This window comes from Syngnathoides biaculeatus, chromosome 19, assembly GCF_019802595.1.
Source record: "Syngnathoides biaculeatus isolate LvHL_M chromosome 19, ASM1980259v1, whole genome shotgun sequence".
Taxonomy (NCBI): Eukaryota; Metazoa; Chordata; class Actinopteri; order Syngnathiformes; family Syngnathidae; genus Syngnathoides; species Syngnathoides biaculeatus.
This window is the reverse complement of record NC_084658.1, coordinates 11475394-11498307: the sequence shown is the minus strand read 5'-3', so window position 1 is coordinate 11498307 and position 22914 is coordinate 11475394. Positions and strand designations below refer to the sequence as shown.

The 22914-nt window shown below is 42.5% G+C and overlaps 2 protein-coding genes across 5 annotated transcripts; one reads left to right on the top strand and one right to left on the bottom strand.

Moving 5' to 3' along the window:
• Positions 1–160: 160 nt before the first annotated feature.
• Positions 161–15494, bottom strand: nktr (natural killer cell triggering receptor). Of its 3 annotated transcripts, XM_061804640.1 has the most exons (17): positions 15352–15494; positions 14245–14326; positions 13295–13369; positions 12746–12853; positions 12536–12580; positions 10334–10421; positions 9532–9561; positions 9302–9447; positions 8457–8676; positions 8192–8344; positions 8025–8112; positions 7222–7370; positions 4642–7146; positions 3038–3115; positions 2877–2936; positions 2194–2295; positions 161–651 (listed from the first exon to the last, which is right to left on the bottom strand). In XM_061804640.1, the coding sequence occupies exons 2-17, from the start codon at positions 14300–14302 to the stop codon at positions 582–584; spliced, it is 3975 nt and encodes a 1324-aa protein (XP_061660624.1). In that variant the 5' UTR covers positions 14303–14326; positions 15352–15494; the 3' UTR covers positions 161–581. The 3 variants fall into 3 exon arrangements, with proteins under 3 accessions (XP_061660624.1, XP_061660625.1, XP_061660626.1); XM_061804641.1 differs by lacking the exons at positions 13295–13369; positions 14245–14326; positions 15352–15494 and adding an exon at positions 11016–11040 and having other exon boundaries at positions 12746–12814; XM_061804642.1 differs by lacking the exons at positions 12536–12580; positions 12746–12853; positions 13295–13369; positions 14245–14326; positions 15352–15494 and adding an exon at positions 10049–10074 and having other exon boundaries at positions 10334–10407.
• A 6-nt stretch (positions 15495–15500) lies between these two features.
• On the top strand, positions 15501–20691 carry sec22c (SEC22 homolog C, vesicle trafficking protein). 2 transcript variants are annotated; one of them, XM_061804646.1, is made up of 7 exons: positions 15501–15725; positions 17378–17580; positions 17662–17825; positions 18112–18291; positions 18393–18506; positions 18569–18634; positions 18705–20691. In XM_061804646.1, the coding sequence occupies exons 2-7, from the start codon at positions 17399–17401 to the stop codon at positions 18869–18871; spliced, it is 873 nt and encodes a 290-aa protein (XP_061660630.1). In that variant the 5' UTR covers positions 15501–15725; positions 17378–17398; the 3' UTR covers positions 18872–20691. The 2 variants fall into 2 exon arrangements, with proteins under 2 accessions (XP_061660630.1, XP_061660628.1); XM_061804644.1 differs by having other exon boundaries at positions 15502–15725; positions 18388–18506.
• The last annotated feature ends 2223 nt before the right edge of the window (positions 20692–22914 follow it).

Sequence of the window (22914 nt, the reverse complement as noted above, 5' to 3'; positions counted from 1 at the left end):
TCTAAAAGTCCACCTACAAAATAAGTGTGAATATGAATTTTGAAAAATAAAAGAACACACTTACCAGCCAGTGAGAGGACGATCTATAAAATGATCTTGTACTACTGACCTCCAGCCACTAGAGACCAGCACTGGGCAGTTTGGAACTCACTAATAGAAGTGTTTTTTTTTTTTTTTTATTGCGCATCACTATTGTTCGTAACCAAATGATAAACCAGATTTTCATCATCATTATTACACCAGTGAAACATCCGTATAGCGACATCAATTAAAACTCTTTCACAAAACCTTTTGGTGGGGGGCAACATGACATGAACACATGACAGCTGAAACATGAACATGAAAGTCATGAACAAAGAAAACAAAAAGATTATTTACATCATAAACATAACATCTTCCCATAAGTATGATTACCATACAATGTTGTTAGCTGTATTGTACAATCTTTTTGATACATTACATTCATTTCCAAGCACGTAGGACAGTCGTGGATCAGTACGCAAAAAGCGGCCCCATGGCCTCAGTTGCTTTTGGTGTTGAACTAACTGGCCTGTAACAGATGATGGCGGGTTGCTAACGTCTCAGCTGTAGCGGCTGCTCCGACTGCGACGCCAGCGTCTGGATGAACTGCGACTGGACGAGCGTGAGGACCTGCGCGGTGTTAACCAGACATTTTGGCGTCAAGACGGGTCATCCAGACGCAGATTGTTGTAAATAGTGAAAAAAACAACTAAAGAATATATCTTTTAAAGTATCTATGACACTACTATGGCTGTCATGAATTGATTCACCTCCGCCCCCACACACACAAAGAAATATGAAAATACTGCATACTAACGTGTTTTATTCGTATTTATGAGGGATCCATTTCAACCCTTAAAGGTGGTTTGGATCAAGTGTATCCAATAGGTCATGCATTATGTACTCTATCTTGACAATGTGATGTTCAATCCTCTCTCATTTAATTGTGTTTTGAGAAGATTTTTTATCGACGATTACGAATTTTCAGGGGCGCCGCCATTTGCGCGAGTAACATGACCTACGTGCGCGGATGTGACGCGTTACGTGCCGTTCCAAACGCTAGTTTACATGGGACACAATTTTGCCCAGGGCTGATTTCTCGGATTTATCCTCATTCGATGAAGAAATAGCAGTATCGGTTGATCGGGAAGACAGAGGAAAACGTCCATACAGATATGAACCTGTGGCTGTAAATAATGTTTAATATTCGGATGGTTCTCCGGGTGGAATGACGCGGAGTCTGAGGAGCTAGCTCCGTCGAGAGGCAGAGCCGTGAGCTGAGCTCGCTCCCTGGAGCGGTGAGCTCGCCGGGTAACGAGCTCACGGCTCCGCCGACCTCGTCACACTCCGCATCATTCCACCCGAAGAACCACCCGACTCTTCAACATTATTTACAGCCAAGTGGTAGCCCCGGAGTTCGCTCCCCTGGCGCTCGGCGGGGAGCTCGCTCATGGCTCCGCCACTCGGTGGAGCTCGCTGGTCAGACTCCGCATCATTCCGCCCAAAGAACTACCCGAATATTCAACATTATTTACAGCCACAGGTTCATGTCTGGATGGAAGTATTCCTCCGTCTTCCCGATCAACCGATACTCCTATTTCTTCATCAGATAAGAATAAATCAGAGAAATCAGCGCTGAGCATAATGATGTCCCGTGTAATCGAGGGTTTGGAACGGCACGTAACACGTCACATCTGCGCACATGGGTCATGTGACTCCCGAAAACGGCAGCGTCCCCGAAAATTCGTCATTGTCGATAAAAATGTTCTCAAAACACGATTAAATGAGAGGATTTAACATCACATTATCAAGATAGAGTCCATATTACGTGACTTAATGGATACATTGTCACTCCAAACCACCAGAATTTCCCTTTAAACTTCATATATTGGTAGAATGTATGGTACAAAACTGGTCTACAGGTTTTGAGACGGCAAAATGGTAAAAGGTAGCCATGGCAATTAGCAATGCGCTATCAAAAACAATTTTGGGTCAAAAAAATAAAAACCGAACCACCATATAGCTCACTCATACTTATATTACATATATAACAGTGTCTTTAAAAAATCATAACAGATGCTCCTCTGTCGTTCATCACATGTATTGGTATATAATTTAGCGAATGCAACTTTCTTTTTTTTTTTTTAATTTGAGGAGCTGTAGTCTTCTTACCGAGATCTGCGGTCTGAACTCCGGTAACTGTCACTTCTGCGGCGTCCTCGCCTCCGGCTCGCGCTGCGACTCCAACTGGAATAGCTGTCAGAGGAGGCAGACCTGCGGCGAAGAAGGAGAGAGGCAGTCATATTTAAGATAAGCTTTATAAATCCGGCAGTGGGGAAACCAAACAATACACTGAATTTAACTCAAAATGATTCAATCAATCATTTCTTTTCTCCGCTTCTCGAGTAGGCAAATGTATTTTTGGCAATTCACAACCAAAACGCAAAGCACATTACCGCCGTAATCTGGCTCGGGTGAGTTTCCGGCATTTGACCTTGTAGAGTTACATCGAACGTGATCGGAAAATGTGGAGATGATGCCTTTATTCTCGTCCATATTGATATCTCAAGTACAAAGCCTCATTGATTTATGATAGCCCCGTTGCTATAGCAGCGATGGAATCCAAATTTGTCAGAACGCGCCTGATTCTATCGCAAATCTACAACACAGAAGTCAAGCAACAATTACATCCATCCATTCTCCAAGCCGCTTATCCTCACAAGGGTGGCTGGCTCCTCACCCAGCGAACTTCGAGCAGACCATACGTGGACACCGTTAGTTCAACGATTTGCGTGGAAAAATACTTCCAGGCTGTAAATATAAAATAATTGAATGAATGAAAGGACAAGGTGTACCTGGATCTCCTGTGGTGATTATAGGAGTGACTTCTGGAGTGACTTCTACTGTATGTCCGGCTTGACATGAGGGGAGACGCAACCATGTTTGAGACAAAATTCATGATAAAAAAAAAAAAAAAAAAAATTTACAAATCACAAATGATAAAATCAAGGTCTACCTGTGGCTTCTGTAGCTTCGGTATGTGCTGCTGCGGGACCGCCCCCGGCTGTGTCTCTGTCGACTCCGGCTTCGATCCCTGAAAGCGAGCGGAACCTCTGTTACCAACTTCCTCCACTTGACAATATTCCCTCCGCTATATCGCAGTTTAATCAAGCATCCCTCGGTTGTCTCCATTCAAACTTTGCTGATTACTATGTCCAAAATGACGAAGAATCTAGAAAGATATGCACTTGCGTTCGTAATGTTTAACTGTTTTTTTCTTTTAAAATTATCACTCTGATATGAGATCATTTCACCTTATATTTGGAAAATTGTGCGAGCATGAGAATAGGCCCCTAAGGAATACTTGAAATAGTTTCAAAATACATAAATCTGTCACCGATTCTCACTTATTGTAGGTGGTTCTGGAACATATCACAGAAGGCAAATGAGGAGGTTCATAGGAATATTCCCTCTAAGCTCCGCACCTGCGCAATTGCGCACTTGTAGCACATACTCAGCGCACATGAAAACTGATCCAGTGCAGTGAACCACAGCCTGACTTTTTTTTTAAACACGTGGTCTCTAACAAGCTGCTGCTCGGCCACACCGTACCACACACTCTACTTCCTTGTTTACCCGACACCACCCACCTCCCGCTCTTAAAGGGGTACACTCACAATTACAAACACCGCCCACCAGCTTTAGTTAGAAACACAGTCTGGGCAACGTAGCGCAAAGACGAGTTAGACACGCTGCTTATGTTTACTCTAGATAATAAAGGCAAAAGTAAACTTAAAAAAAAAAAAAAAAAAATGCTGTTGCTTTAATGAATGTCAGAGTATGTGAATAATAATAATAATGAAGGAAAAAGTGGTGAAACTGGACGATATTTTCCTCTTTTTTTGAGTAAAAAAAAAGTCTGGTCTGAAGCCAAAGTAGAAAGTACAGGATGAGATAGTGTATAATGTTAAAATTCCACCTTGGCGCAGCCTGATCGAGGATGAAAGCACAGACAATACAGTGCCCAAAAAGCTAATTCTGTATTTTTAAAAATAGGAGACCTCATAACATTAACCTTAAAACTGTTTGGTAGCGTCATTCAGCTTTCAACGTGCATTGCTAAAAATATCCTGCATGCCATAATTCAGTTTTAAACCAAGAAAAACAGGCGGGGATATCATTGTGGGTTAAAAATAAATAAAGGAAAAAGTTGGAAGCGACATTCCAAATTTACAGTTGGTAGTTGGCTTGGTTTGGTTAGAAATGTATTTTTGTGTTTGTTGACATTTTCATTGCAAGTTTGCAAAAACACGAAATTGTTCTTAAAATTTTCTGATGGCAATGTAAATGCTGTAATCTGAATCTTTTGATGAGGAATGTAACTTCAATGGATAACACCGATCTGACCACAGTGCATATGCCTGATGTTGCTCACAGTGGTCAAAGGGGGAAGCTCACGGGCTGAGTGTGTTTGCTCAGACACGTCAAAAAATTAGAGGGAACGTCGGCACAGTAAGTCGTACAGCGCGTTACTGTTCTACAATCCATGCTAATATTTTGAATATATAATAACGCTGGTGCACTTGTGCTTGCAGTTTAGTTAAAAGTGTTCATTCTAACCTGGAGGAGTAGCTTGAGCTACGCGATCGACTCCTGGACCTGCTGTAGGAGTGTGACCAGTCTCTGGCACGGGAACGTTGACTGGAAGCTGAGCGAGACCGCCGAGGGGCAGAGTGCGAGTTCCTCTGGGAGTTGTCTCTGGTTACGCTTGCCGACGGGGAGCTTTCCTCGCCAGAGCTCTCCTGGTTCCTGGGCCTCTGGTTGAGACGCACTGTCTTGCGGACCTCGTCGAAAAGCGATCCCGGCCGGACCCTGCTCTTGCTCTTGATCTCCATGCGCACTCCTTGAGCATTGGACTTCTGGCTCTGCTGAATGTGGAGATTTTTGGTCATGAGCTGCGCTGTGTTCACATTCTGTAGCGAAGGCAATCCTTTCAAGGGCCTCCATTTGAAATTGATTACAGTGCTGGTTGGCTTGTCCGTATCTGTGGTGGGAAGAGAGGATTGTTCTAGGCTCTGCAGGTGCGGATGGGCATCTTTACTTGCCTTGGCGGGCAAATGAGAGGTAGTTTTTAGCGTTTTTTCTGGGGTGTTATTCAAGGAATTGTGCACGGCTCCAGCTTCAACTGTGGTTTCAGTGTCATGCTCGGGAGTACAGATGTCCATATCATCCATAGAGTTCTGCTCTTTGACGTTGGATGTGTTACTACTGTTCCTGGCGGAGGACTGATGATGAGGCTCAGATAGTTTGGTATTTTTATAATTATAGTCTTTTACCCTCAGTGGAGCCTTATTATCCAATCTATTAGAATTCTTGTTCGAAGAGGTTACATTTGGGTCTTTGTCGCTCCTCACATCAGCAGTAGCTGGGCTCCGTTTTTCTCTCTTGCAATCATCTTCGTCATCCTCCTCACCGTACTCCAAAGGTGGCTGCCAATGAAAAGTCTCCTTCAGCTTCTGACGTTTCTTTTTAGATCGCTTACTCTTCTCCTTCACATGATGAGAACTGCTTTTGCCCTCTCCTCGATTCTTGTGTTTGTGTTTCCGTTTGGACTTCCTCTTGCTCTTGTGTTTCTCTGACTCAAAGGCCTTCCCTGGACTCACCTGGGAAAGGCCAGAAACAGGAGCTTCCACAGTGTTGGAGGCCATTTTGTAGGTTTCCTGTTCCGATTCAGAACTCGCCTCACCTTCTTCTTTCTCTGATAAAGGCAGCGCCCTGGTGGTTATGTTTTCAGGATCACTGTCGGAATTCCACCCCGTAAGGCCAGAACTCTTGTCAAGCATGCTGCCAGATGGTTTCTGATGCTTTGACAAGGAATCACTGTTGGTTTGGCTCACCTTATCGCTCTCACTGTCCCATCCAGACAGGTTATTAAAGCTATCCACCTGCGTTGAACTGTTATTCATTGTCTCTCCATCCTGAAATTCAGATCGCTCTTTACTTCCCTTTGAAACATCTTTATCAGGACTCGGCTCGACACTTGCATTCTTCTCTGACAGGACACCTTCAGCACTTGCAGCTGAAATGTACTTGTCTATATTCTTGATTCTCTTTAGAGAACGGTAGTACTTTTTCCAATCTTTGTCAAGGGATTTCTTCTTCTTGTGTGCTGAATGTACAGAGTCTGATCTGCTGCTGTAACGAGATCTGGAGCTGGACTTCGTGGCACTCCTGCTTCTAGAGCGGCTGTAGGATTTGCTTCTAGAGGATCTGCTGGGCGACCGCTGTGTCACACATTTGTCTCTCTCTGAGTCATCAGGTAGACATTTTTCCAGAACTGAACTTGCCGCCTGCTCCAAAACTGGTTGTCCTACGCTTAAGTTCACTGAAGTTACTTGGGCCTTGCTGTCCTGAGTATGGATGTAAGAGGGCTTCCAAGGTTTCTGACCGGGCTTCCACCGGGAGGGTGGAGGGCTGTCGCTCAGTGGAATCACAGGAACGTTCTCTGTAGCTGGGACAGCCGTGACTCTGGATGCTGGTGTGACTTTGCTTTCAGAAAGCTTCACAGGTGTATGGATTGTTACGTCTGTTTTGGACTTGCTAGATTTCTGCTTTCTTGGAGATTTGGGCGAACACCTTTTCCTGCTTGGCGTAAACGACCTCGACCTATGTCTGGACCTAGATCGAGAATAGGACCGGGACCTCGATCGAGCTCGAGAGCAACTTCTAGAGCGAGACGGGCTTCTGGATCGTGAATAAGATCTTGACCTTGAATAAGACCTCGCCCTCGATCTGGATCGAGTGGATAAGCGTGATCGGGAGTAAGACCTGGACAAAGAGGACCGCGGTCTCATGTAACGCTGACTTGAAGAGGAACGAGATGGGGAGCGAGATGTTCTGACATTGGACCTTCTTGAAGAGGGTGACCTTTCTCCCTCTGATGCAATACATTCTTGAGGTTTGCTTTTGGAGCTTCTCTTCCTCCCATGCTTACGTTTTTTGGCCTTCCTCTTGTGTTTAGCTCTTTTCTTCTCTTTTTTAGCTGGCCGTTGAAGGCTTGACCTCGCCGATCCTGACGAGTGCTCAGAGGACCTAGACCACCCAGAGTCACTTCTGTCATCCCATCTGCACAAGGAACAACAATTTCAGCGCGTTAAGTCATAAACATGCTCAAGGACAAAGCGGATTATGGAATTATACCGGTCTCCTTTGCTCCATCTCTCAACACTCGGAGGGTGATATGCTTTCGTTCGCATCATCTCCTCTTTCCAGTGGGGCGGAGTTTCACTGCTACCGCATTCACCGACTGACACAGATCGAGATTTCGACCTCGTGGGTGTGTGATATCTCTGCAGACAAACCAATTACACATATCATCATCTATCATTTTTCTATCGGGTCATGGGTGAGCTGAAGTCTATACCAGCTGATTGGTGACAGGCAGGTGACACCCCAGACTGGTCGCAGCCCAATCATAGTGCACATATACACAAACAACTATATTACAACTGAACCCCAAAATTCAAGACTAGTGAGACCAAAATGGTACTCACAATTTCACCATGCTGCCTAAAATCACACATTGTATTTTTTTTTCTTAAAAAGATTTAATATGAGAAGGTCCTCACAATTAAATAAAATAAATACAATATCCAAAATGTAATCAAGCAACTGTAGGTTGACCATTTTTCTTCTGCGATGGAAAAATCATTGTCACGATATGCTGCAATAATGAATTTTAATTCCTTGGAATCAATCAAGTCCTTCTGTGTTCATCTTTGATGTGGGCTTTTTAGTGTGATTATTTGTTCTATTTTGGGGGGTCATTATTTCTGCTTGATTAAATATCAAAATCATATTTTTCCTTTCTTTTGGCATTGTTAAGAGTATGGGCAGGGCTCAGGGTTTCCGCCAACAACTAATAATGTCTTAAAAATTTGGGGAACCACTGATCTTATACATGGATTTAATGGCAACTGAAACTTTTGAAGATAATCACATACGATTGTTCCTCTGCCTCTAATCTTCCGTCCAGACTTTGATACTGCTGGTTTCTGCTCAGCCTCAAGTGTGGATTCTTGCTTCTCAACTCTGGAAAATCGGACAACAAAAATCACACTTTAAGATGATGAACAACTTTAGAGCGGAATTGAATCCAGCGTAAACTGACATCTCTGCTTTGGTCTCCTGTGCTTGTATGTCCTGTCGAAGCAGGAAACGGTTCTCGGGCACGGGCGGGATCTCCTCCGGTCGGACGACGAGCTTTTCCCTCTTCCCGCCGTGGTCAGTGTCTCCCATTTCTTCTTCGACAGGCTCATGGGAGCTTGAAATGCGAGACAATTTTTTTTTTTTTTTTACAAACATAAAACCAAGCAAATTCATTCATTGATTTTATGTGACAGTAACTATTAACTTAGACGTTTACAATTTCTCACCTTTGTTTGGCAGTTTCAAGGTCAACATTTTTCTTTCCGTTGGACACCCTCCTCCGCTTTTTGGATCGTTTATTCTTTCCGTGTCTCTTGCGCTTGCGATATCTGGACTTTTCAGAGTCGCTCTCAGACTCCCCAGAAAAGGAGCTTGATGGTGATGAATCGTGGGAGTTGAGGGAGGAGTCGGAGGAATGGGATGCCCTAATCCTTTTGCCTTCCAGAACTGGAAAAAAAAAGGACACAGCAGACATTCTTTAAATCATTTTTACTTACTCCTGAAATAACAGTTCAACCACAGTACAAGTAGAAGAGCTATCAAACAGTCATTCATTAAAAGTTTTGTTCTGCTCAGTACAAGCGAGCTTGAAGGCACCAGGTGGGTGAGTACCAAGTGAACACCGCTGAGCCTCTTGCTGATCTTCAATAACCGGAGGAGCTCAAAACACCATTTATTTATGGTGAAAACCAGCCTTCGCTGAGTATTTACTCAAATCAAATAATCCATCCATTTTCTTAGCAGTTTATCCTCACGAGGGTCACGGCCAAGCCAATTGCAGGGCACATCGAGACAAACAGCCACACTCACAATCACAATCACACCTAGGGACAATTTAGAGTGTCCAATAAATGTTGCATGTTTTTGGGATGGGGGAAGAAACCGGAGTGCCCTGTAAAAACCCATGCAGGCACGGGGAGAACACGCAAACTCCACACAGGCGGGTCCGGGATTGAACCCAGGACCTCAGAACTGTGAGGCCAACGCTTTACCAGCTGATTCACCGTGCAATAAAATAATCATCAAATCAAATAACTGTTTCCCCCTTTGTAACTTAGTATGTTTAATTTACTGTCATTAGCAGACTTGGTGATCAGCTGTCCACAGTCCACCACCCTGACATCGGCGTACGGCCGGCTCGCCGAATCTGTCTTCAGCCCCTCGATCTTCTTTATCACCTCAAAGCCGGAGATGACGAGGCCGAAGACAACATGGACTCTGCAGCACAGCGCGTAGGAAAGGTGAGATAACTCAAGTTGGTACACAAAGCGAGGAGGGCAGGGTGGTGTGGGGACAACATACCCATCAAGATGAGGCGCCATTTTGGTTGTGCTGATGGTGCAAAAACCAAGCCAGGCGTGTGTCGACCGACGGCGAGATGAGGACCAGAAAAAAGGAGAAAAAAAAAAAAAAGAGAACAAGAATGAGAACAAAAAGCGAAAGTTGGCAGAGCCTGGTGTTATTTTACGATGGGAAAAGATAAAGACCTTTTGCTCAAAAGAGATACGATTGCAAAGATACTGTGAATTTAGGGTTCCAATTCAGTCAAATCAAACCGTCGAAAGAAGCTCAAGTTCTTTTGTGGATTGAACACAAATTGGATTTTCCCAATATTTTCCAATTTTGGGTGAACTCCAAATTTGTATATTGCCTATGGAGGTCCCCTTTAAATCTGTTACCTCGAGCCATTTGTGACTACTGTTCACATCCAAAGTCAACACTCAGCAAAATGCTTTCAAATACAAACTACTACATGTAGTCAGGAGAGTGAGAGAGAGAGAGAGAAAGAGAGAAAAGCACAGCCTTGGAGACACATTACCTTGGAAGAGCAGGATGCTAGAGTTTCTGTAAATTTTACACAAAAAACGGCAAGAGAAGAAATGTAACACATTTGTGGGTAAAAAAGGGTTTGAATCGATGTTTCGCATTTCTAAACTTCACATAAGGATTGGGGGAGGGTTGTCGATGCCCAAGCAGGTTAAGAGACACGACAGCAAAAGTGGCACTTACTCAGAAGCAATGATAAAGATGTGCTTTTTTAAAAAAAAAAAATCAGTTATTAAAATGGTGATGGGGGGGGGTATGATCAAAGAATGATGCTCACATGAAGAACTGTGAACCGTTGGTGTCTTTTCCGCGATTGGCCATGGACAGCAGGAAGGCCCGATCGTGTTTGAGGGTGAGATTCTCATCTGTTGAAAGCAGAAAAACAAGGGAGGATGGGAGAGGGGGGTTGTTATGTGAGGCGCGCAATCCAGCAAAGTGTGTCGATTTTAACATTGAGCCAAAGACAGGAAATATAACTCAATGCTAAAAGGCTGGTATTAAAGTAATCCGTCAAAGCCAGCCGTCGCCTCACCCACCGGCCCCTCGAAAAAAATCCGGTGCTTCTTCACATCACTGAGATTTCTATTTGCAAATGGAATCAAACAACATCGGAATTGGTAAGTGGAGAAAAAAAATAGACCATATTTATCAAAGTGCCAGAAATAAAAAATTGCTTCACTTTTACTTGAGGACAGCTAAATGATCAAATGTCAACCCTGCGCAACTAAAGCCAATAGTGCCACTGTGGTACTACGGGGAGTGTGCCGTGGCAACCTTGTGAAGGGCAGTTGCCGTTTTTTAACAATGTAATATAAAAAGAAATGTGAGCGAGCTGAGGTATTTGGAAGGGGAATGGAAAAGCTCCCGTCAGATCCACTCAGTGTAAATATGGTTTGAGGGCAAGTGGTGGTGGTGGTGGTGGTGGAGGGGACAGTGTGGGCATGTGTAAATGGGCTTACCTTCTCATTTTTGCAAAAGACCCCTCTACAAATAAAAGAATAACGTTGGAGAATTTTAGGCAAGAGGATTGGACCTTTAAATAAAGAGAATGCCAACTTCTCCATGCTGATTTTTGGTCAAGAAAAGCCCATAAGCGTTCACTACTGTACATAGGAGGTGACATGAACGTCAGCAGGGACATTCAGCTACACTACCGGCCAGAGATTTTTCAGCGCAAAACGGTCAACAGTACGAGTATCGAGTCGGGACAGGAAGAGTAACCACCTTGCACCGCATGCTACTTGTGAGCAAATGTCGGGGCAAAGCAATTACAAATGCTGTTGATGTTTCTATAGAATTGTATTTCACACTGTAACTGTTGAACTGATCTGAATTGCTCATTTTCTAAAAAAAGGGGAGCAGACGGGAGTGTCCCAATCAGACGGGTGCACTGGCTGCCCTACCCCTCACAAAAAAAAAACAACAAAAATAAACTGCCTCACTCTACCCATTATGAATTGACCTAACACTATAAAGCAAAGGTATTTATCCAAGTGTGACCATTAAATGCCTCGACAATCCGTACTGTCTCTCTCCTGTTGCTTTGACCGGTAGTGTAGCTCGGATAGTCCACAAATGAAATCTGTGTAAGTAAATTCTGATACCCAAAATTTCCGAAAAGCAGCTGACAATCATTTGCTCGTTCCTAAATACAGCGATGCCTCGGTTCTCGACCACAATCCGTTCCAGAAAACGGTTCGAGAAGTGATTTGTTCGAAAATTGAATCGATGATTCCATTACAATGAATGGAAAAAGAAATAATGCGTTCCAACCCTAAAAAAATTTTTCTTTTTAAAGCATTTTTTTTCTTAGCTTTTCCTGATAATAAACTGCATAGTAGAAATACGTGTATACTTTAAATACTTAATATAATATAATAACTGAAGAAATATATTTATTTTTTATTTAAAATATGTGCTTAAGTTGTAGTAGACTACGCTAGGCTGGGAGTGCATTACCGTATCCGTAGCGACACGGTCCCCGGCCTTGTAAACTTTTATGAACAAAAGTGCAGAATAACTTTAAACAAGCAACTTGTCTTCTTTGGAGCCATGATTAGGGGTTAATACGGTACTCCTCGATGAGAAGAAAAACAACAGTCACTCCCGGGAGACGTCTGCGTTCAGAGGCTGCGTTGCGTTATACTGAATAACAAAAGTGCACTGGTTGCCCCGCGCGCATTATGTCATTTCCGTTTTTTTTTTTTTTTGGAGTGCATTCGAATAGACTACAACAAAACGCGTCGTGGGTGGGTCAGCGGCTTGTACCGCGCGCATTATGTTATTTCCAGGTTTTGTGGGGGGCGTTCAAGTACCGATTTTCGCTCGAAAACAGAAGCAAAAAAAAAAAAAAAATTGCGAAATTTTCAATCGAAAACGGAGACGTTCGAGAATCGAGGCTTTACTGTATCAGAAGTTTAAATGAAACATTTGAGAGACAACACAAATTGGGTGATTAGATCGCTTGAGTGCTAATTACCTTCAAAGTAGCCGCCATATATGGACTCGCCTCCTCTTCCGTTTCCTGTGAAACAGTGACATATTTGAGACTAAACTTTCGCGTGAAACGTGGCAACTGAATATTTTGGCAAAGGATGTTTCTGACAGCTTATCCTCAAGGTGAACTCTAGTGTGAAGGAAAATTAGAAAGCATTGAGCAACATCTGGATATACGAGACAGCGTCATCACCTTCGGTGAAGTCGCCACCTTGGATCATAAAGTTCTTTACAACTCGGTGAAACGTGGAGCCTTTGTAGCACAGCTTTTTCCCTGTTATTTTGCCGGCTCCCTTTTCACCTGCAAAAGGGATACGGAAGACTGTCAACAAGCGCACAGTGAAAGGCTCGCACAACAAACCAAACCGGTACTTTTCTTGTGGGGAAAGAAGAAATTTGAGATGACGACACTCTCACCTTACAGATATTTCATTTAGCGAGCATGAGGGGCAAAACAACAAAGGGCTGGTTGTTGAAGATGGGAGTCTTGGGTTTCTAGTCTATGGCTAGTTTATTTGAGTGAACAGGTTATACAAAAAAATAATCTGCAGATGAGACTGGCAGATTTTGTGACGATAAGTGTGAAGAAAAATGGTCCAAGTGCCTGTGTCCTGGCTGCTCAGTGAAATATGGACACCGCCAAGCGGGCCCTTTTCAATCCTGACACACGATTTATTGTTTTTAACTCAACTCTAAGCTGTTTCTAACGCGAATGGAAAACAAGCAAGGTTCTCTCACTCACCAGTGCACAAACAGAGAAAGTTTTTGCTGGTCTTGGGACAAATGTCAGAAAAGAGCTGAAAGACAATTCGCCCAACTGCAAAACAAAAATCGAGAAGAGAATCAGTTTCGAAAAAGGTGTAACGAACTTTTTTGGGACAAAAACCCCTTTCACATCGCCTGCCGTAGTCAGCTTTTCCCGTGTTGTTGGTCAATGTGAAAGGGGGAGGTGAGGTGTGTCCGCGTAACAAATGGCAGCTGTGTGAAAGGGAATTCAGGCGTGAAGGGGAACACCTGACACTTAATTCTACCGTTCCGGTGTGGTGAAAGCAATGGTGGCTTGTCAGATGACTGTTTTAAATGAAACACTGTCGCAATTTAGCGCCACCTATCTGTCTAAGATACCTGCTTCAAATTGGAGGTCATTTTGGATAATTCCAAGTTGGAGTTACTCCAAAGTAAAAGCCCTGGAATTTCCCCAAAATGGATGAAATAAACTAAGACCAGGTGTACAGTTTTGGGCATGGGTCCATGAGCCTTTTTCATATATGATGTTATGATTGATAAATACACTTTAATTTCATGTCAACAGATGAAACTAGTCTTGGGGGATAATTTTCTGTCAAACTTTCCAAGGACTTCAATATCCTTGTTTTCATGACTAATCATGCAAATGGTCATCAAACTTGACATAAGGCTCCGCCCACATCTGTCTGGGATATTTGCTTACGACTAATGCTCATTTTCGTTAATTTCATAGTTGATGGTTGTTCAAGTACAAAATCTGGAACTTTCCCAAAATGGTTGCTCCAAATAAAAATGGATGACATCCTGTCTAAGTTTGGGTAATGGTCTTCAAGATGTTTTCAGTGTATCCTGTTATGATAGATGTCAACACGAAATATGGATGATAAAAACCTAAATCTCCTCTTACATGAAATCATACTCATTTGAAATGCAAAAAGATTTTACCTGGCTCCCGATTTAGCTCCACATCAAAGTAACATTGAGGCCGGTCTTTCACCCCCATTGCGATCAAAGTCCCACCGGTGACCTAAAATGTTGTGAGAGAACAGAAAGTCTAAAAATACTTGTGTGCGTTCAGATTTGTCCGTGTGTAAATGGACAGAGAAAAGCTTGAAAACTGTGACCGATGAGAGCAAGGGAGGAGGTGGAGGTAGATGGGAGGAGGAACGACGATGATGATGCAAAGAGAGAGGCCGGATTTATGCAGTGATTCCACACTACTGTGCTGTGAAAGGTCAAATGTGTACTGGGAAATCATCCCATTTCACTTAATTGGTCCAAAAAGTATTAATTATTTACAACTTGGTCCTCTATCCATGCCATCGACATACAATGACAAGCAAAACAAGAAAATTGCTCTTCCACTTGATGGCACAATGTACTGATTAAACGTTGTATCTACTTGCTGCCTTTCATACAACAGAAAAATAGCTTTATGTTTCACTTAAATAGGTCCAGGTGTCACACAGCATAAGTCAGTACTGAGTAAAATCAAATCATTTCATTTTTGGTGAGACTTTTGATAAGCTGTGTGCCGTTCTAATGGAAAATATGTGCTTTGTTTAAAAAAAAAAAAAAAAAGGTTCACGAGCGGCCATCTGCTATGCAATTGTATTAATAGCTAAAACACATTCAGTTTTCCTCTTGCACTGCTTTTATTAACTCTCACATTCCATGTAATAATAAACAATAAGGCCCCATTAAACTAAACAACGACCGCTACTAATGTATATTATCACGCTAAATCAACAAGTGTTGCGCTTTAACCTTCAATTTTAACAGCACTTGAAAACCCAGTCACGACATAAATGTAAATATAAGATAAATCGGTCTACACGCCGTATAAAAACCAGTCGCTTATGTTTAATCCCCACTACACATCAAATCGATTGTAAAAGTTGGCCAAGCAACATTACGTTCGTACACCATTCAAAGCGAAAGCTAAGCGAACTAAATGCTAACTAGCCTAGCGCCTATGTTCGTATTTCTCAAAATAATTCACCGTTCAACATTCACATGTGCAATGATATTAGTAAAGAGCATCGTACAAACCTGTGTAGCAAAAGCTAGCTAAATTATCAGCGAGTCACCAAGGAGGGAGCTTGTGCTAACACGTTAGCAACGCGAAGCTATCTCTGAAGAGAATACCGCTCGCGCAAACGCATCGAATTCCAGTTTTGTCCCTCACGCTTCGCCGTACTGCGTAGCTTTATTTGTTGTGTTAGCTTCTGCTTGACCGCCTAGTCTGTTAAACCTCAGTAACGTAATAATTTGTGTTTTTATTTCGATTTGTGGTTATCAATAAAACAACCTTACTATTATACACTTTACTCGCACCATGCCGGTAATGTGCTACGTTAAACCGGCGGCGTAGTCATCTAAATAAATAAGCAAACTGGCAGAATGAAAGTCTTTATTCTCAAGAGGTAAGGTGCAACTTCTTGTCTCCACGACTTCCATAACTTGCATAAAACATGTGCAGCATGTAACATTAAAAATCCCACTCCATAAAGAAGACTCAAGCTATCTAAATGAGATGGATAATTATTGGAGCCTGCTTGAGTCTTGGTAAAAGTATTAGTTTATTAATTGAACAGGCTGTAATCTGCGGTGCTTCAGGATGAACTGGGCCTCTAATGTATATCAACAAAGTCAAAAGATATTATTTAGATATTTTTTTACAACGTAATAGAACAACTTTCTCAACTTTTTAAATTGAAATATTAATACCAGCATCACGATTGATATCTGCCCTTTTCTGTTTACATCATTAACATTTTTGTTTAAAAAAAAAAGACTGCACAGTAAATGTTCTTATGCATATATATTTACTGTCAAGTATATCTAAGAGTTATTTTAAAGCCATTTTATTTATTTATTAAATGTGACTCAAGGTCATGTTTTCCAGTTGAAATAATTTCACCCCCTATTCTTGCATATTTTTACGTTTATATTGTCTTTGTTTTATCTTTTTTAGATTATTTTTTTCCGTTACTTTTTCAGTTTTTTAAAGTTACACAGTAATTAACCTTGTTGGTATTGTTATTGGTTGTTTTGGTTTATACATTCATCTGTATACCGTATATTTTTTAAAAGTGTCAGTAACGTGTTTTCATCTTTTTGTTGTTTTTATGCTTAGAATAACTGCTATTATTATGTTTTACTTAAACTGATCGTATTCTTTTATTTTCATTTAAAATGTCAGCTCAATTGCTGTTATGGGTTTTTGCAGTTTTCTTTTTTACCTCTGTGTATTTATTCCTATGAATCATTATTCATATTTCTGTGTTCTTATTTACCCTAATTTCCGGCCTACATAGTGCACCTGATTATAAGCCTCACCCAGTACGTTTGTAAAGGAAATACCATTTGGTACATACATACTCCGCACCTGTGTAAAAGCCGCAAGTGCCCGCATTGAAACCCACTTTGAAACACGAGATATTTACAAAGAAAGACGGTACACAGAAAGAGTTTACAAAGTTTTAATACCTTAGCTTAACTTAACATAGCAACAACACAGTGGCACGAACAGGCCTGGTAAAAAAAACAAAAAAACTAAAACATACCGGTAAATTAAAAAAACAGCCACGGCAGCTACACGGTAGCACAGCACTAACAAGGCCAGTTTAAAAAAACATACCTAAATCACTGAGACGCAGCAGTAACGCAGCAGCAACATGCTAATGCTAGCGCAGCGCTAACAGGGCTGGTTAAAAAAAAAAAAAAAACATACCAGCAAAAAAAAAAATCACTGAGACACAGCAGTAACACAGCAGCAACATGCTAGCACAGGGCTAACGCTAGCGCAGCGCTAACAGGGCCGGTTAAAAAACAACATACTGGTAAAACCCACTTCCTCGGCCTATATATTCCACCGGTCTCAATCTTACCTTTTCCGCTCGAGTTGCGGCCGTTAGAAAAAATTGCACAAATTAGCCGCATCACCGCATAAGCCGCAGGGTTGAAAACGTGTGAAAAAAGGTCGCGGCTTGGAGGCCGGAAATGACGGTATTTGTTTAATTCGCCATCTATTTAGAAAGTTATTGAAGATGCTTTTCTTTTCTCACCCGCGCAGACAGAGAAGCACCCATGGGTCATGTCTCTGATCCTGTTTGCCTTCGTGGCGCGACTGAGGGACGGCCTCCCTCTCTCCGCCTCTACCGACTTCGAGCACAACCGGGAGCTGCAGGAGAGGAAGCGGCAGCTCCGGACCATCAGCAAGACGCTGGCGCTCTTCCCGCACAGAACCGCGGTCAAGGGCCAAGAGCTCAAATTCTAGTAAGGCCGCCGGCTGACACTCGCAGCAGAACCTTTCGATGGCAAAATGGCTCGTTTTTGTGCTCCTGTCACCTTGTGCAGCTTGGCGTCTTCCGAGGGCGTCGCCTACATGACCGTTTGTCACCGCAGCGTTCCCGTCGCGATGGCGTTCTGCTTCTTGGAAGACCTCCGCTGGGAATTCGCGACCTGCTACGATCACAGCGTTGTGGCACTGGCAGACAGACCATATCCATTTTTAGAATTTGGTAAATGGGGGAACTGAAATCCAAGGTTTATGATTGCTGATCAAACAAATTAAATGAGTCTCTTAAAGGTTTTTTTTGTCACCCGATTAATAATGTCCAAATAATTTTATTTATATATATTCCATTGCATTTTGGCAATGAATTGTAAACTGTGAAATAAATAAGATTTAGATTTTTTTTTTAATAGAAGCTTACAATTTAAATTATCCATACATACATTTTACTGCTCATTATTATTGTAATTAATTGTTGTTATAAAGACTTCACCTCCTCTCGCACACTTAAGACTGCGCCATTCAGAAGCTAAAGCAGCAGTACAACCACCGGGGTGGGCCAGCTCTGCAGATCACCTTGACGGAGGTCCACGAGGACCTGAGGCTCTGCCCGCCGCAGATTCTCACCGTGGAGGAGGTCTCGCTCGCCAACGGCTCTGCGAACGGCCACGTGGCGCAGTTGGTCGCGTCCGGTCCGGCTGCCCGCTACCACTAAATATTCTATTGCTGGAATGTTTTACAGTATGTGGATTTTTTTGAATGATTTATGAATAATATTCATTTTCCAGGGCAGATTGTAAAACTGGAACCAGTTACGGCGCCTGGCATCCTTTCTCTGGTCCTCAACATTATGTGTGCATCTTTGAACGTCACCCGCGGCGTACACCTCATAGAGTACACATTCCAGGTATTAGCCAGTGCCCAAGTGCAGCAGAACCAAAAAAAGTGACTGTTTTTTTCGCCGCGCAGGAAGACTACAACAGCGTGTGGAACATTGTGGCTTTCCTCGTGGCATTCGTTTGCTGCCTGCTGCAGGTAAATTCACTTAATCACATCAAGATGTTACAGCTCAAAGGGATCCGTGAAGCAACCCCAATTTCCGCAGTGCCACCTGTACGTCTTCCACTCCCCCCGAAAAGCAGCCAAGGCCGCGGGCCTGCTGACAACCGTTGTCCTATGCAACGTCTTCCTCCACGGGCTAAGGAACGCCTGGCAAATCGCCTTCCACGTCGGTGTGGCCTCGCTGTCCACTGCGCTCATCCTCCGACGTAAAGTCCTAGACAGGAGCAACGACTGCGGAGTCTGACGTGTCAAGTCATTTTGTTTTCTATTGCACTTTTTTGTACATTTTATACGGCGACTTTCTGTCTCGCGCTACACTTTGAAAGCCAAAATGTTCCGCTCGAGACCCAGATGAGTAATTTTTTACCTAAACATACTACTGTAATTTGCGATTTACAGAGCGTACCTGGTTATAAGCATCACCCAGTATATTTGTAAAGGAAATACCATTTGGTACATACATACGGCGCAGCTGTGTAAAAGCCGCAGGTGCCCACATTGAAAGCCACATTGAAACATGAGATATTTACAAAGACCGTACACACAGAGTTTAACGCTAGCGCCATGCTAATGCTAACGCCAGCGCCACGCTAACGCAAGCGCCGCATTAACGCAAGCGCCGCGCTCCCAGAGCCGGTTAAAAAAAAAACAAAAAAAAAAAACATACCGGTAAAAATCACTGAGACACAGGAGTAACACGCTAGCGCAGCGCTAACAGGGCCGGTGTGACGGTCTGAGGGCTCCCCCGTGCTGAAAAGTCTCCTTGTGATTAATGCGCATGCGTTACAAAACAGGGGAACTCTGGGAACGTACGTGACGCTTAATGGGAAATCCCCTGGTCTCGTAGTTCCCCTTCTTCTACATAGAGGGAGCTAACATACGTTATAACCTTACCCAAACATAACCTTAAAACAAAAATTGATAAAAAGATATTCACATATATGTACGTTCAATGTGTTCGTCTATCGCGAACATGAACACTCGGCGATGAGTCGTCGAATGCCACATGTTGAAGCATGGGTGGGGATGTTTAAGACTGGCCGGACATTTACAAAATATACGCACATGCATACGTTCAGACAGTCACACCAGACCGGTAAAAGTCACTTCCTCGGCACATATATTCCGCCGGTCTCACGCTTCCCTTTTCCGCTCGAGTGCCCCCTTGCGGCTGTGAGGAAAAAAAAAATGCACAAATTAGCCGCATCATCGCATAAACCGCTGGGTTGAAAGCGTGTGAAAAAAGTCGTGGCATGTAGGCCGGAAATTACAGTAATATACATAATATTTTGCCATGACAGCAACAACTACTGTACATAAAAAAAACACAAAGAACATGAATTTAATCTGGTAATTATGATGGAAAAAGCCGTTTGCGTAGAAGAAATATGCGCCGCGCAAGTCACTGATCAACACATAATTCAGTGGAAATGTCTTATGATCGTAAGCATGGAAAAAAATATGATGGAGCCATGCCAGTAATTGAAATGAAAGATTTGATGAATTGACATTAAAAAAAAAAAATACATTGTTTCAAGCCAAAATGGCCAAGTTTAATTCCAGGCATCGTGTCTATGTTGGGGACCCCTATGATACATAACATTTTCACAAAGATACACAAAATATTGTGTTTTCAGGCATTGTGGGGCACCCAAAAATGTCATATTGGTGTGAGGAATACTAATTTAAGGATTATGAAAGATTTGAACGGTCGGATCTGAACATATTGTTTTTAAGACCGTTGCTGCGTATCAGGGCCCAGGTTGCAATTATTACGTTTGCTTTTTCATTCCATATTTATTTTCGGAGTTTATAATATACACATTCCAGGTCTATAATTTTATTGGGATATTTGTTGAAAAATATTAAATGAAGGCACATTTAGGGTAAAAGTGTTGTATTGAGTCTCCTTTTCACAGAACACTGGCAGCTAATTTTGATGAAACTGCAGTATTTTTTTCATACAAGGAAGACTAATATCTCTCTTCCACAGGGTTGACAAAATAAAACATAATTTATGATGCCCTCAATGTTCTAAGACGGGTAACAAAGATTTGTACATTTTTTTGCAATAAACTGAGCTGCCTTGAATTATTGGGATTAATTTTAACGGTCTTTTCGTCAACAAATCATTTCCTTTATCCTGTATTTCATACGACGACACAGTTACCCTCCATATTGAAATGATGATGATTTTGCTTCCACTTTTACCAAATATTGTAACATTCAAGCATGGGTCGAAGACCCGGGTGTCAGAACTCAAGGCCCGGAGGGGAGAACTGGCCCAGCACATGATTTTATGTGGCCAGCGAAGCCAAATCTACGTGTCAATTTCCATGATTCTTGTAATAATCTGTACCAAAAACGTAAAATTCTCAGATATTGTAAATGATAACGATATTGCAAGCATTTTGTGTTACCAAACCTGAAAAGCCGGAAAACACATTACCCTTGATTTCTGATTCAAAACGAGTTCAAATATTGATGTAAATATGATGAAATGAGTAAATATTTTTATGACAACCCTCGAAAAAGGGGTAATTTCAATAAGTTTTGAGAGCTTGTGTTGCAGATAGATACATTTATTTACATAACACCTTTAAAAACATATTTACAATATGTTTTGACAGACAGAAGAGTACGTCAAACATTATCTTTGTGTTCATACGGTGTATACATGTAAAAACATCAAGAACAGCCAGAACAAAAAATAATATGAGAATGGAAGAGAGTCCCAAATGCTGCTGGTTTTCGCACCGATGGACATTTTTCTCTCGTTTTGTCCGTATCCTTCCTTATCGCTCGCTTCTTCCTCTCTTTCGTCTTTCTCATCTTTTCTTCTCCACGTACTGTCGTCATTTTTTGTCTCCGCCTCATCTTCCTCGCTCATGTCGTTGCTCTGCGTGGATTAAAGAGACAAGTCAGCCGCCAGTCAGTTGTTGGGAAACATTTCACACAATTTTCATATAAACATGGCACTTGTACAGCGGGGTGTGTACACTTTTTAGATCCACTGGACAGACAAAAGCAGCATTCACACCGCTCTTCATCCAAGACTAACTCTTGAACCCAGAACTTCACAACCGTGAGTCAGATGCACAAACCACTCGCTCACCTCTAAATGCCACATAGATAAAAACGGAGGTGCGTACCTGTCTGCTGTGCAGGGCCTCCATCAGGGCCTCCACCTCGGACTCCAGACGGTCCTGAAGCTCCTCGGCTCTCCTCCTCCACTTTTGGCACTTTTGCCGCTGCCTCTGGAGCTGCGAGCTCGTGGAGCTGAGCAGCTGGGCCAAGTGCAGTTCGCGCGGGCGCCAGTGGCTCCCGTGATCCGCGAAGGCCGCCTTTATATCTTCAATGCGGTCCCAAGACTGAGTAAACAAAAACAGATATTATGAAAACGCACAGTACATCACCTTATTATATCAATAAATTTGGCCAACTATGACATCCATCCATTTTCTTTGCCGCTTGTCCTCACGAAGGTCAAGGGAGTGCCCGGAGCACATGCAAACTCCACACAGGTGGAGCTGGAATCAAACCCGGGTCCTGATAACTGTGAGGTCGACGCTTTACCAGCCTAAATTTGTCCAACCATGATATACATTTTTTTTTTCAAATAAATTTAGTACAACTTCCCCCCGTGAAAAACAACTTTTTTTTTTGTACTTCGACCCTTGTGATGATAAGTGGCTCAGAAAAAGTTTTAAAACATGTAGCATATAGTGAACCCTTCACAAAAAAATGTAACACTAAAACTAGAAATTAAAAATACGTGATGAATCTCAACAATTCCCCCCCCCCGCTTTAATAAACGAACATGATGCAAGAGCACATTTTTAACGCTGCTTGTGATGCTTTGTAAAACAATAAAGCAATAAAATTAGCATCAAATCTGACTTACCATGTCGCCGTTCGCTCGCTTTTCTCTGCTTGCTTGCTGCCGACACGTGCGAAAAAAAACTTCAGAGTGCTTCCAAGTGGAGGGCAAAGTGAAAGTGACAAATTGGTCACTTTTTCTTCCCGATAAGACCCATTCGCGTCTCCCGACTGGCCTACGTCACACAGAGCAAAGCCCCGTTGGATGTCCTTGCTGGGCGTGGCCAAACTGGAGCTGCACTTGCTTCCGTCACGTGATTTGCGAGACTCGAGACATGTTTTTGAGAGTAAGACCGTTTTTTTTTTTTTTAAAAGAACAATTATGGTTCATTTTTAACATGATTTCAATGATTTGTCACGATTTCCATCTATTT